The following is a 14503-nucleotide window of genomic DNA, read 5'->3' on the forward strand; positions in this document are numbered from 1 at the left end:
ACCATTATTGGTTCTTGCTCATATTCTCTTTCTTTGAAGGTTGTCCTCATATTGCTATCTCGTTTCTATAGAGATTCCATATAGTCCTTCCATCTTTCTTTCACCTGTATTTCTTCTGTCAGATCTTTCCCTGTTCTACTCTGCAGGACACCAATCCTAGACCTAAACTTTTCTATGATCCCTCTGATCTTTGAAAAAATGATCTGCTGTTCTTTTCGCTCTTTTTCCACCATCTCTATGCATGCCTCTTTGAAATATCTCTCTTCGTCTTTCCTAGCTTGACGTTGGTAGTCAGCATCCAGCTGCTTCATCTCTTCTCTTGATGTGCCTTTGGTTGTCATCTCCCTTCTTCTGTCTGCAATTTTTATTATCTCTTCTGACAGTCATTTTGCCTTCTTCTTTCTGCTTGCTTTTGGGATGTTGTTTTTGGCCTCTTATTTTACCACGTCATCAACCTCTGCCACAATGAGTCTGGCATTCTGTCAACCAAGTACATCTCTGAAAATCGGTTTTTTACCTTTATTGCATATTGTTTCGATACCTTTTCAAGGTCGTACCATGTCGGAGTTTTACAATTTGTTTCACCTTTCTCAATTAGACTCAGTTTTGCCACAACTAGTTCATAATATTACATGATATTCTAAAATGCATAATCTGTCCCACAGTCTGTGCATGGCACAGTATTGGCAGATTGCACAGCACTTCTCCATCTTCTATCGATTAGGATTTGTTATCAATCTGATTTCTGTTTCCCATCAGGTGAGGTCCATGTGTACAGTCTGAGCTCGAGTTGTTTGACCATGTGTTTTCAATAATGTGATCATTGTCCACACAACTTTAGTATTTGCTCCCCTGGTTCATTTTGGATACTAAGTCTGTACTTTCCTACAATCCCTAGCACTCTTTCTTCTCCAGTCTCCCATAATAATAAAGCATCTCCTTTGGACACCTGTTCTACCAGTTCCTGCAACTTTCCATAAAACTCCTCTACATTTTCTTCATCTGCTTCAGAGGTTGGAGCATAAATCTGAATGCTGATGGTGTTCATTGGATGTCCTTTCACCCTCACTGAAATTGACCTATAATTGACTGGGTTGCATCCCAGTATTGACCCTGCTGTCTTATTGCACATCACTACCATTCAATTTATTTTACAGGTTTTGTGACGAGTAAAGAACACTTTGTAATCGTCAGGTTGAAACTGAAACTGCCCCAAACCAGTCCACCTCAGTTCCCTTATACCCAAAATTTCATTTATCGTCCCCTCCATCTCTCTCTTTTTACATCCAAACCTTCCCTGATTCATTCACCTTACATTCCCTATTCTAATTATGTGAACGTTTGAGAAGCTCAGAGTTCAACTTTCAGTTCTGGGGACCATGGAATCTGGATTTCCTTATGGGTTTTGACCCAGTCCCTTCATAATGGCCAGTCCTATTCATCAAAACAGTTGGCTCTTCCCCAGTCACCATTCGGGTGTTTTCAAACTTTATCTCTTAGAGTTATGATCATGATTGGTTTCTTGGCATGTACGGAAGTGGTTTGCGATTACTTTCTTCTCGGCAGTGTCTATGCTAGATGGATGATCCGAGGCATTGTTCTCCATAAGAGTCCCCTGTGTAGCATCAAATCTATGGAGTTATTACTGACAATATGCGCAGATGCCTGCATGGCCATCCAACACCTTCTCCCATGGCTTCACGTAACCCTGATCGGGAGGCTAAATTCGGGTAGTACACTTTGCCCAAGGGTGGCCCACAGGTTAACAAATGCAAAGGCCACCTCCTTTAAGAAGCATGGCTACCTTCACCCCCATTAAACCCTTCATCATTGGTTTAAAAACCTGAATCCCAAAGCAGCGGCGGATTTGGATTCGGCATTTCCTTCTCCTAGATGAGCTGCCTACCAAGGCTAATGAGCCTCATCTGCCTCAAGCAACTAGTTTTAATATGCCAGTGATTCACCTTTCACCACCTCTACACCCGTTTGTGAAAACAAGCCTGCCATGAATGAAAAGGCCAGTGCAAGGCTAGACTGTCAAAGGCTGTTTGGTACGCTCATCCATTGGAGTATTTTGTAGACATTGAGAGCTTATTCTCAATGCCATCCCATCAAAACAGCCCATGGGGGACAAGATGGCAAAACACAGGGTGACAGTTTGTAGTTGGGTCAAAATTTGAATCCAGACTAGACAGTTCAACAGGGAGTGCACCCTCTTGGCTATTCTTCCAGCCCTATATAAAAGCATCAATAAGCACAACAATATTTTCCTTAAGAAATGTACTCATATATTACACTTTTGTTGATTACACTCATCTTAATAAATCATTTCTTCATTTACGCCATTCTGCTTACAACGGAAAGTCAACCTGTGCTGCGAGAGATCGCTTTGATGAAAAGTGAGTTTTAAATTTAGATTAGGTAATCTTTTATTGCAGTTATTGCATAATCATCGATTCAAATAAACATTACACAGATTTATATATCTATTGCTGCTCCATCCTCCTCAAAGAAGCATCACAAGATAGACAATAATTTAATGAAAATGCATCAAAGGGTTAACATTTAATCGATTTAAATCAGTCTATCTCAAATGCCATTTGCCCCCCTCAGGAATCAAGCTACATGCATCTTGATTGCACTTTCACCGAGATGAAAGGCCTCGTGTCTCAAAGTACTTTCCTGACAAGCCGAATGCCTGACTGCCAAACAAATGAAAAAGCAGTCACGCAGTCATGACATTTGGTTCATCAAATATAAAACATCCACCCATGATCAACATGCTCCTAAAGCTCATTAAGGCACGATCTACATCATATGTAGTCATAAGTAGCTTGCGCCATCAACCCAACTGGCTAATTTTAAGAATTTTTAGTACGTGTAAAAGCTTGTCCAAGCAGTATGACTTGCTTGTGTAAACTAAGAGTGCATGCAGGCTGCCTAGGCCCTTGGAACATGATGCTGAGAATCAGGGAACATCAAGAAGGAGCAAGTTGAAATGTGGAACTCTATCATCCTGGAGATGAAACTTTAAGGTTCAGACATATTTACATGGTGCATGTTTACAATTTTCACATCAAAAATAACTTTTTTTGTCTTTAGAATAGAAGTGCTGACTTGCACTTGAGCCTTCAAATAAGAGAAGGAAAGAAGGTGAGCACATGAGCCCAAAGTGCCTCAAGTGAACCAGCTGTAAACAAATTGCAACTAAAGCAGAAAGTGTAAACTCGGATGTCACCGCTGAACGAACCAAGCTTGTAGATATGTGTACACTCAGAACACACCTCTTCAAAAATCAGTGGACGAGCAAAGCTTGAAATACATGCAACACTTGTTATTAATTCAGGTCATTAATTCAGGTCGAGAACATTTGTCCAGTTATAGAATCCACGAGCTGGTTTACGGTGCAACACTGGACAGGAGAGGTAAAAGCATCATCGTTGTGCTCATGATCAATTTAATCACATGGGGTGCATCCAGCCTTACTTGTGGTGCTGCCGCTCATTTGTATGATGCACTTGCTGTCATGGTTCAGCTCGCGGTTGTTGAACGGCCGTACACGCACAGCCACCTTGACCGATGCGCCTGCCATCGTGGCTGCTGGCTCGGACGCAGTTCAGTGCTCTGAAAGGGATGGGCCATTAAAAGGACACATGTATAAGGTATTGCGGATCACAGTAATTTTCATCGAGCTAAATAATGCATTGATGGTAAATTCAAAAGTTGCGAAGAAAGTCAGGTTTTAGTGATTGGTCAAAAGGTTATCTTTGAAAACCTACTTTATATTCAAAGTAAAAACTTTGCTTTCTAAGATCATGTGCTTCGTAAAGGTCTTACAAAATGCCTCATGACTGTTTTATGCGACCACAATTATAATCAAGCATATCCAGTGATTGCCACAACCAGTTCAACCAAGTCTATGAATATGAATTTAGGGCAAAGGTTAAACAAACCAATTGTTTAAATGACCACCGTTAAAATTAAATTTTAAAACCCTGGAAAACTACAATCAAAAACACGGCTAGCAATACAAAAATCAACACACAAACGATTTGCACAGAAAGATAAACCAAATGCGATGTTCTTGAGCTGTAAGACACGTGTTTAGGTTTATATATTTACTATAACAAATATGCTGTGAAGTGACATTTATTGTTAACCCTTGAACGGTGACCTATGAGGTCAAAGCAATTGCTGCCACCCGAGATGCACGACAGTAACCAGATTACGTGAGTGTGAGAAAAAGATAGAGCACAATTCATCATCACAACTGCTTGGTCCCAACGCTATGCGTCAAACAGCTTCGTAAATCCGCCATTTTGAAGGGTCTGTGCAGGCAAGAGCACAGCGTGCAGTGTACCATTGGTAGGGGGCGGCACAGGATTTACTGAATGCCAACATCAATACATCCATAGGAGATGGAGTAGTTGGTCCTATGATGCTGTAGGGTATTTTACCACAGTTCAATAAAGCATAAATCTGACTTCCATTCTGCCCACCTGCAGACCATTAACTAGATCGATCAAAGTCTCAAGCCTTCATTCAACTACTCACTCAAAAATTGCTGCACAGATATTTGTTCAGTTATAATAATATTGTTGTGAGAATGGCTTCAAGGGGGATAGCTATTTCTCACATAATATAACAACAATTATTTCCCATATTGCATGTATTAGCATAGGTGTGAGGGCATTTAACTGCGATACAAGATATGCCTCGTTTCTCTATAGAAAATGGGGTCTTCCTTCTCCCCACGTGTCAGAAACCGCCATCCCATGACACCATTTTTATCCCTTCATAATCTGCCTTTTTTTCAGCCGTTGAAACATTTGTCAATCATTTCGTAATGTCCATGTCTCTTGAGCATATCTCTTGAGGTGGGGGCCAATACCAATAAAGGATGTGACGCAAACATGGGAGAGGGGAGCAGCAGATGTATGCGGAGCTTACAGGGGAGCCTGCACACGAGCTGCATATTGGGGGGTTTTTTCCCCCAGAACAGAGCCTTTGTTGACCAGACTCCAGCCACGCCCCCACACAGCAAGCCACGCCCAATTTCCTTTTCTTTCCGGCTCCTGTATGCGGCTATAGGAACTGTTCATTGCATGCCCGTGTCACCACTTGGGACTTGCTATGTCCTGCCAGATACAGCCCGGGTGTTTCTGTCCTGTCTGACTATCTATGTTGTCCATCTAGAGAGGAGTGTTTGAGGCCTCAAGGCTAGGTTAATTAAGGAATCTCCATTTGTTCATTGGCTCATGGAGCATATACAGTATGTGCGTTGTTTTTGTAATCATTGCTTTGCTTCTTTGTGTATTCTTGTCCCATGTTCCAATACATGACCCTTATAAAATCACTGGGTCTCTGGGTGATTAGTGTGTCTCTGATCGCAACGTGAGTTATGCACGTCCGTTGAACAGATTGGGGTCGCGCGAATATCACCCAATATGAGACCGTGCCTTCATCAGGCAAATGGACACACGACACTCATCAGCGCGCCACCTGATTGGCTCAGGTTCCCCGATCAGAGATCGACGTGGCAAAGAGGACCATGATCTGCTTCGGAGCAATAAACTCATTTGGCTGGCGCGACTGCTTTGCAGCGCTTCGTCGGATTCGGACCTGGTAACTGGGACAAGTCTGGCGACTGACAATATTATTGACTTTGTTGTGTTGTATCTGCCCAACGTGTAGCCAGCCAATGTATGCTTAAACCAAGGACACTTGTAGTGCTGTGCAAAATACATGCAACGTTTCGGCACAAAATGCATGCAACGCTTCGACACAAAATAGATGCAATGCTTCGGCACAAAATACATGCAACGCTTCGGCATCTCAACCTGTTCCATTCGGTGGATGTGCGGAGTATCGTTGAGAGAGAGGAAGACAAATGATGAATTGCGAAAGATGATGGGAATAGAGCCTGTGATTGATGCTGTGAAGAGGAACAGGTTGAGATGGTTTGGTCATGTGTTGAGGAAGGATGAAAGTGACTGGTTGAGAAGAGTGATGGAAATGAATGTAGAAAGAAGTGGAGGACGGGGAAGACCGAGAAAGACTTGGCTAAAGATGGTGGAAGAAGAAATGCGGGCAAGGGGGTTAAACAAGGAGAGATGCAGAAAATAGAGCAAAATGGAGAAGATTGTCATGGGGACCGTAAGGCTAACCCCCGCTCTAGCAGGGAAAATGGCCTTAAAATACATGTTGTTGTTGTTGTTGTTGTTGCTTCGGCACAAAATACATGCAAATGTTTCAGCATCGACCAGCAATACAATGTTTCATATCAGGACAAATAATATAACTTCACCCAACTACATCACACAAGGCAGGAGCACAAGTATCAGGAAACATTTGTGACACCCACACACTGCAGAATTTTCTTCAAACAGTCGCTAGCTATATTGCTTTGAGCTAACAAAAACGTTTGATGATTTATCTTGCAAGCTCTGTAGCAACCGATGTTACGAATTGCATGTTTTGCATTAATGTGGCTTTCTACGTGGAAGTTATGAAACGTTTGAGAGGCAGACGGAAAAGACCCGAAAAGTGGAAGAATTGGTGGCTCCTCCATTACAACAACGCACTTTGCCACACGGCGCTCTCCATCCAACAATTTTTGGTGGCAAAAAACATTTCTGTCATCACGCATCTGCCTTATTCGCCCAACTTGGCACCGTGTGACTGCTGGCTGTTCCTCAAATTGAAACAATTGTTTTTTTTTTGTTTTGTTTGTTTTTTTTGTATACAAGATCGAGGCTCGTGAAATGATGAAAGGGAAGCGATTTTTGAGATGATTGAAGACATAAAATCGAACATGACAGACTTTCTGAAGTTGATCAACAAAGAGGACTCATAGAGATGATTCCGACAATGGCAGGAACGGTGGAACAAGTGTGTATGAGTGGTAGGGGAGTATTTTGAAGGGGATTAATGATATCAATATTTGAGATGTTAATCCTATATATAAAGCTGAGTTCATGTCTGTGGGTCATAGGCACCACCCATTGTACAGGCCATGCCTTCCCAACTCTCCCCCAGTGTCATAAGCACCGCCTTTTAGCCAAGCCTTTCTCTCCAAAGGACCAGAAATCCAACCGCCGTCTCCACACAAAGGTGCGCCACATTGTGGGACATCAAACGCAGTTACTTCCTGTCTGCTGGACACAGTGACGTGTCACTTATAACACAAAATCTTACAAATTCATGATCAACCATTTGTTGGAGTGCTTGGGGGGGGGGGGGGGGAGAGGAGGACAGAGCACAGAGAGGGCAGAGTGCACAAGACCAGAAATTAGATGGAAGAAGACGGAGAAACCACCAGCGTGTCAGCTTTGGTGAAGTGAAAGGCCCATAGACTCAGCTTCATTGCGAGAGATTCCAATGATCTTGAAAGCCTTGATTTCCATGGCATCAAGCTGAGCAAGATGTGAGCCAGCCCAAATGGAAGAGCAGTATTCCATCAAGCTGTGGATGAAAGCCTTGTAGGATAAGAATTATTGTTGGATTAAAAGGATAAGAGCACGGACAATCCCCAGAGGTTGGTATCTCTGGGGATGAGGAAATGCCCCATTGAATGTAGTGAAAAAGGCGGTACCATTGTTGTGACGTCACTATTACCCAGAGTGTCCCAGGAAGTGTGATGGCCCTTCACCCAAGCTCAATGCTTGTGCTTGTCTCATCTAACAGTCTTGTGTTGTGTTATTAGTCCCCTACCGGTGTACACCGGAGGGGACTATAGGTTTGCACGCCGTCCCTCCGTCAGTCAGTCAGTCCGTCACGCAAAGAACAGTTTTCCGGACTTTTTTTCTAAACGCTTAACGCTAATGATTTCAAACTTGGTACATGGTTTCCTCATGATAAGTTACAGATCAAGTTCGAACTTCACGACGTTTCGATCATTTTTTTATTTTTTGAAGTTCACCCTAAACAAGACTGAAAGCCACTGATTTGTAAAGGGCTACAAAGAAAAAGAGGAAAAACTAGCAAAACCATCACCTCTCCTGAAGCACGGAAACCTCTTCACATGACCACTGTGCAGGATGGGGTAACTAGGCCAGGTGGAAAAATCCATTTTCCTACTCCCATTAAATGGATATTGTGAGTTACATCAAAAATAATATTTCCCTTTTTTAAACTTTTCTGTGGCTTTATCAAAACACAAAAAAAAAAACTTCTCACATTTAACCATCCTGCCACTTCGTTTTTTATTTCCATAAATTCTGGCAAATAGTGTCTGTGAAGCTCTAAGTTTAAAGTAGAGACAATCCTCTATTGTATAATAATTTTCGGAAAATGTATCAAAAAGAACGGTAATGTTCTTAAATTTGCTGTATTTTTTAATACAATGGTCTAGGCTCATGGAAGAGCTAAATAGTAAAGGGCAGTGAACTTAATAAAGTGTATTGGGGTGGGGCAGGAGTGGAGGAAAGGAGGAATAACACAAAAACGAGTAACAATATCCTGGAGAGGAACAGAATAGGAAAGAATAAACATATGTAGAACAAGCGCTACGCCCCCGTCGGTGAAGTGATGTGAGTTGACAAAGTGGAAGACGCAGAAAACATGGAAGAGTTGATAATATTTGCGAGTGGGTTGGAGACGCACCCACACACCAGATTAGAAGTTAGTACTTCGCTTATTAGTCCCCTACCGGTGTACACCGGAAGGGACTATAGGTTTGCACGCCGTCCCTCCGTCTGTCAGTCCGTCAGTCCGTCAGTCCGTCACGCAAAGAATCGTTTTCCGGACTTCTTTTCTAAATTCTTAATGCTAATGATTTCAAACTTGGCACATGGTTTCCTCATGATAAGCTACAGATCAAGTTCGAACTTCACGACGTTTCGATCATTTTTGACAAAGTTATGGCACTTTGAACTTTGGTAATTCTGATAATTCTGATGATCCTTAACTCAGTGCCATTTTAAGTTTTAATTTCCTTTAAAAACCAATTTCTCTTCAATAAATATGACCGATTGAGATAAAATGTTCAGCATATGATGGACTCGGTCTGTAGAATATTTTAATGGTAATTATGACGTCACAGGTCACGTGGTTTGGTCGCCATATTGTTTTTCGTGAAAACACGAAAACCCCTTTTTCTCTGCAACGGCTGAACAGATCGAGGCCAAACTTTGCAGGCAGAATCGCATACCCATGACGAACAAAACAGTCAGCGAGCATGACGTCATGCGTCACATGGTTTCAGAGTTATGACGTTTTTAAGCATGAACCTTTAAAACCGAGCTCCTCCCTCATTTTTGATCCAATCGAGGGGAAACTTCACAGATCTGTACAGCACTAAAATGTCCTTTTGGAATTTGCGATAGGGCACGTGGTTTGGCAGATATCGTTTATTAAACGAAAAAAATAAAAATAAAAATGGATATCTTGTTTATTCTCAAGTTCTCCTCAAGCCGCACTGCGCGTCCTCAGCCTCGTCTCGCGAACGGCAACAGCGCGACACAGTGCGCGCTTTCGGGAGGGGCGGAGCCAAGCCGAGCAACATATATATACACATTGATCATTGATCCTGAACCGAAAAATATAATAAATTATTGATGGTTTCAGAGTTATGACGTTTTTAAGCATGAAACTTTAAAACCGAGCTCCTCCCTCATTTTTGATCCAATCGAGGGGAAACTTCACAAATCTGTTCAGCATGTCAGTCTACTAAAATGTCCTTTTGGAATTTGCGATAGGGCACGTGGTTTGGCAGATATCGTTAATTAAACGAAAATATTTTTTTTAAATGGATATCTCTTGAATCGCCAGTACCTCAGACCGGGAGTTGGTAATAATTTATATAATTCACACAGTGCAATACGTGCAGGCCGCTCCACGGAGCGACCTTGTGGGCCTATCAACGAGGCGAGGCGTGACACACGTGTCTCAGCGTACCTCAGATCAAGTTTGAAAACCAGCATCAACCGTGCATAAATTTGCATATTCGATCATTTTTGACAAAGTTATGGCAGTTTGAACTTTGGTAGGGGACATGTATTGCAGCGCAATACTCAGAATGCTTGTTTATGTTCATCTGTATGTCCATGTGAGCGAGATGTGCGTGTGGCAGCTGCCAAGCGTTACATCCTGTTAAAAAATATACAAAAATAAAAAATAAAAACTTCAACCATTTCTCCCAGCAATTCTTGTTTGCCTTTTGCTTCTCTTCTTAGAGTGTTGGCCTGAGATAAATGGCTAAAACTGTGTAGCTGCTCTGCTTTTTCATATGTAGTAGGGTCAATATACGAAAAAAACTCACCTAACCCCCAAAAAATTGATACAAAAGGTTTTTCAATGGATTCTGGTACCATTGGGCATGCTAAATAACATACTAAAAATCATTTTGTTATTTGTCAAATGTTAAATTTTGTCATTTTGTTAAAATCAAATGTTATTTAGGAAAGGGGTCATTTTCAAGATGGCGTCCAAGATGGCCGCCGGGAACTTAAAATGGCCATATCTCAATTATTATTCAACCTAGAAAGGTGGTTTTGGTGTAGTAACCCTAGGTTTTAGGGCCCAAAGAATCCAATTGAATCAATAAAATTACCATCAGTTAATTATTTATTGACAAGTCCAAGATGGCATCCCAAGGTGACATCCTGATCCACTAAAATGGCTCTGTCAAATAGTAGTCAACCCAGAGAGATTTTTTCAGTGTATACCTGACTGAAGACTGGCCTGGGTGTTTGTTTCCCTGATAAATAATGTGCATCATCCCCTGCCAACCTGGTGTGGCCTGTTTGAAGTTGAACGACAACTCCCAAAGCAGATCAACCTTCATGTCACATTCAGTGAAACTCGGAAGTTCTGTGAATGTGATGTCTCGGCGAAGGTGTTTGGCAAAACGATGATCTATTATCGCAACCTTTGACTTCTCTACAACATTCAGTTCTGTTGTTTTGTGCCTAGGGATACTCTGGTCTGTCTTCTGTCCTGGTGTCAAGGCAGCTATCATGCCCATCCCATGAAATGTTCCTTTCCTATCGATTGTAAGAATGTTATGATCTACATTGTCTGCTGCGAATAACAAGGCCATGTTCAACACATCAATATCCTTACCAAGCATGTTTGGTGCAGCACAATTTGCAGCATTCTTTTCAAACCTCTGAATTTCCCCATAGGAAGAGCAGAACCCCATCTGACACAAGGTATCCACAAGAAACCTAGACCTGTGGACTGGAGTCACAGGTGGCAGTGGTGTAGACACATTACACTCTTATCTCCAATCTGAAACACACACTTGGTTCATTAGCTGGTGAGTCGGAGGATGACGATGAAAAGCGACTAACTGTATAAGACAACAAATGCCTAATGGGCTGGTAAACCTGGCTTACTGGATTACCTGATTACTTTGTGCTTATTTAAGTAATTTTGATGATTTCCTGGGTGCCTTAAACCTAGGTATACACACTGAAAATATCTCTCTAGGTTGACTACTATTCGACAGAGCCATTTTAGTGGATCAAGATGTCACCTTGGGATGCCATCTTAGACTTGTCAATAAATAATTAACTGATGGTAATTTTGTTGATTCAATTGGATTCCTTGGGCCCTAAAACCGAGGGCTAGACAGCAAAACCACCTTTCTAGGTTGAATAATAATTGAGATATGGCCATTTTAAGCTCCCGGCAGCCATCTTGGACGCCATCTTGAAAATGACCCCTTTCCGGAAGTCAGATGTTACTAGATTTTTAGTATGTTATTTAGCATGCCCAATGGTACCAGAATCCATTGAAAAACCTTTTGTATCAATTTTTTTGGGGTTCAACCATATATTGACCCCTCTAATGATGCATCAACACTCTTCATCAGAAAGTCTATAATCAATCTCCAGTTGTTTTATCTTTTTCCTTAGCATCTGAACCTCTTTCTTTTTTCAGACTTTCCAGCCTTCATTTCCTCTTTTTGTCAAGATGGACATGATACTGCTGTCTACCCTGCTGGGCTGAGGCAGCTCCTTGGCTATGATAACGTTTTCTGAGCTACAAACATCGTCAATGTGATCTCTGATGACTCCCTTAGCAACCAAGTTGTTTGCTAACTAGTCTGCACATAATACTGTACTGTACAAAGAAATAACTTTTCATATTTGAAAGTGAAATGAAGACAATGGATGAAATTTATTGATGTTAAAAAAAAAAACACAAACTTACTGTACAATTGTGACGTCATTGCTGCGAAGACTCTCTTTGCAAGATCGCGAGGAAATCGGGAAATCGTGCCTTTCGACCGGAAGTTTCGACCTCCGGAATAAAACTGGCCATTGGCGAAGCTTTCCGAATGCTTCGCAAATGTTTCTACAACTCGAAAATTTCTGTGGGTGGCGAAGTCGACAATCCTGGGAATTTCCCGATTTTATCCGTATTTTTGCTCCACTTTGCATGATCCGTTTTCTCAGCCGGGAAGACATTTTGAATGTGAGGTCTTTTCCTATTTTCCCGGTATTTTCCGTAATTATAACTGAGAATCCTATCTGGTGGAATGATCACTAAAATAAATATTTTATTACACCACACCAGGTGTTGGCTTAGCGGTTCGGGTGCCGGCTTGGAATCCTAGGATCCTGGGTTTGAATCCCGGTCGATCACTGAATTAACGCCACGGGGGTTGACTCAGCCGGTCATCCTTCTGAGGTCGGCAAATTGAGTACCAGGTTACTGCAGGAAGGGCATCCGGCCATAAAACATTGCTTCAAAAAGGCGACCTAGGTGCCAAAAAAAAGGCCAACTCCCGCTCTGCAGGGAAAAATGGCCTCTTAAGGTGGTTCCAGACCAGGTGATGAAATGACAGATGTGCATGACGCAGAAGGTACACCTTGGCACGCATACCACTCAAATAACATGACACCACATCTCCACAATGTCTCTACTCAAACCAACATGCATCTTATTGCATCATTACATACCGAGCTGTATTGCCATCTGTTATGGTTTGATTGTCAGTATGCGTCTGCAAGATTTATGTCTAGCCAAACATTTAAAAAACGTCAACTTGCAAGTGATTCTGGTTGATAATCCGACTCAAAGCACGACAGAAAATAAATAAATAAAAACTTTCCACCACCCTCCAAAGCACAAAGTTAATGCAATTCGACCAATTACGACAGTTACGGTAGGAGCGTGTTTGAGAAAAATTGATTTATGTGCTCACCCAAGGATCACTTCACCATGGTATTTAACCCAGATTCAAGACATTTCAGAAAATCTTTCTTAACTAAATATCTTTCCATACATTTTCTGTAGATTGTAAAATGATACCATGCAATTCACATACCGTATTTCAAAAAAACAAACAAACAAAAAAAAGACATGCAGGCTACATCATGTAATTTCCATATCAATTGCAGTTAAGTAAAATAGTAGAAGGCAATGTGAATTCCGACTGGCAAGAAGGCCCTGTGACCCCTGAGCTATGCGCACTCACAGGAGCTGTCTTTTATACCCCCGGTAAAACCCACTAAATCCACCTCTTTCAATCTCTAACAAATTTCCTGAAATTCCTAGAAATGTTCATTTGCTTTATACCGTGTACCCCTCCCTCCATCTCCTCCCCGCCCCCCCGGCCCTCTCTCTTCCACAGATCTACCAACGTCCCTGTTCTCTACTGTTGTTGTGCTTGTATGTTTTCCTCTCTCTCCCCTCTTGTCTCCCGCTCCCTTTATTGTACGTTTTATGTGTCCGTGCATGTTTTCGTGTTTAATGTGTCAGCTCTTACACGAGCCTAGACTCTATATACAAAATAAATAAATAAATAAATCTGGCCAGCTAGGTTTAAAATCTCGGGTCAGACACAAACTGTCACAGACAGGGCGATTCATCATTGTATGCAGCGTCCCTCGGATGGACGTTAAACTGGGCGTCCCGTCTGTTAGCATTAGTTGATGGGCATTAAAGATCCCACGGTGTTTTTCGTGAAGAGGCAGCGAGTTATTCCTGGTATCCTCGATTACATATAAATTTTTATACCCTCGGTCAAGTATTCTGTGTCGGAGGGGCGACAGATCCAGGATTACAACCTTTGTGAAGAGACTGCGCTCTGCAATTCATTTCATAACTGGCAACAACGCAAGTGCAGACCGGTTACGAATATTTTCTGTCGGCACAGTTCCACAAAAGAATTACCAACATTCACCTGCAACTTTAAGACTCCACGATAATTGGAAACATCATTGCAGACATCAAAGGAAGAACAACCGCTCCACTAATATCCCTGTGCAGATACTTACGAAATATCAAGATCAATAATACCCATTTGTGGAAGTGTTAGCAATTCTTCAGTACGTAATCCATTCCCAGCAATCCTCCATAACTCTGAGCTTTCCACCCACGTACATTCCTTTATTTTCCATTTTCATTTACACTCTGGAATCACAGCTGCCTCTCTTCCCTCTATTACTTGAAGATGACAGCACATTGCCATCCCAAGTCATCCCCCACAACTAGGCAAGGTCTTTTCCATGTTTGTGTTTTCCATGTTTCCATCCCAAGTCATCCCCCA

The 14503-nt window shown here is 41.9% G+C and overlaps 1 protein-coding gene across 2 annotated transcripts in view; it reads right to left on the bottom strand.

The window, feature by feature from the left end:
- Positions 1-14503, bottom strand: part of LOC144888127 (kinesin-like protein KIF1C) — a 270641-nt gene that overhangs the window by 219469 nt on the left and 36669 nt on the right. For both annotated transcript variants that reach the window (XM_068112313.2, XM_078775707.1), the window contains exon 2: positions 3487-3624. In XM_068112313.2, coding sequence (XP_067968414.2) covers positions 3487-3592 — 106 coding nt within the window. In that variant the 5' untranslated portion in view covers positions 3593-3624. The remainder of the gene's footprint in view (positions 1-3486; positions 3625-14503) is intronic.

This window comes from Myxine glutinosa, chromosome 4 (genome assembly GCF_964187855.1).
Source record: "Myxine glutinosa chromosome 4, kmMyxGlut1.1, whole genome shotgun sequence".
NCBI classification, from domain to species: Eukaryota; Metazoa; Chordata; class Myxini; order Myxiniformes; family Myxinidae; genus Myxine; species Myxine glutinosa.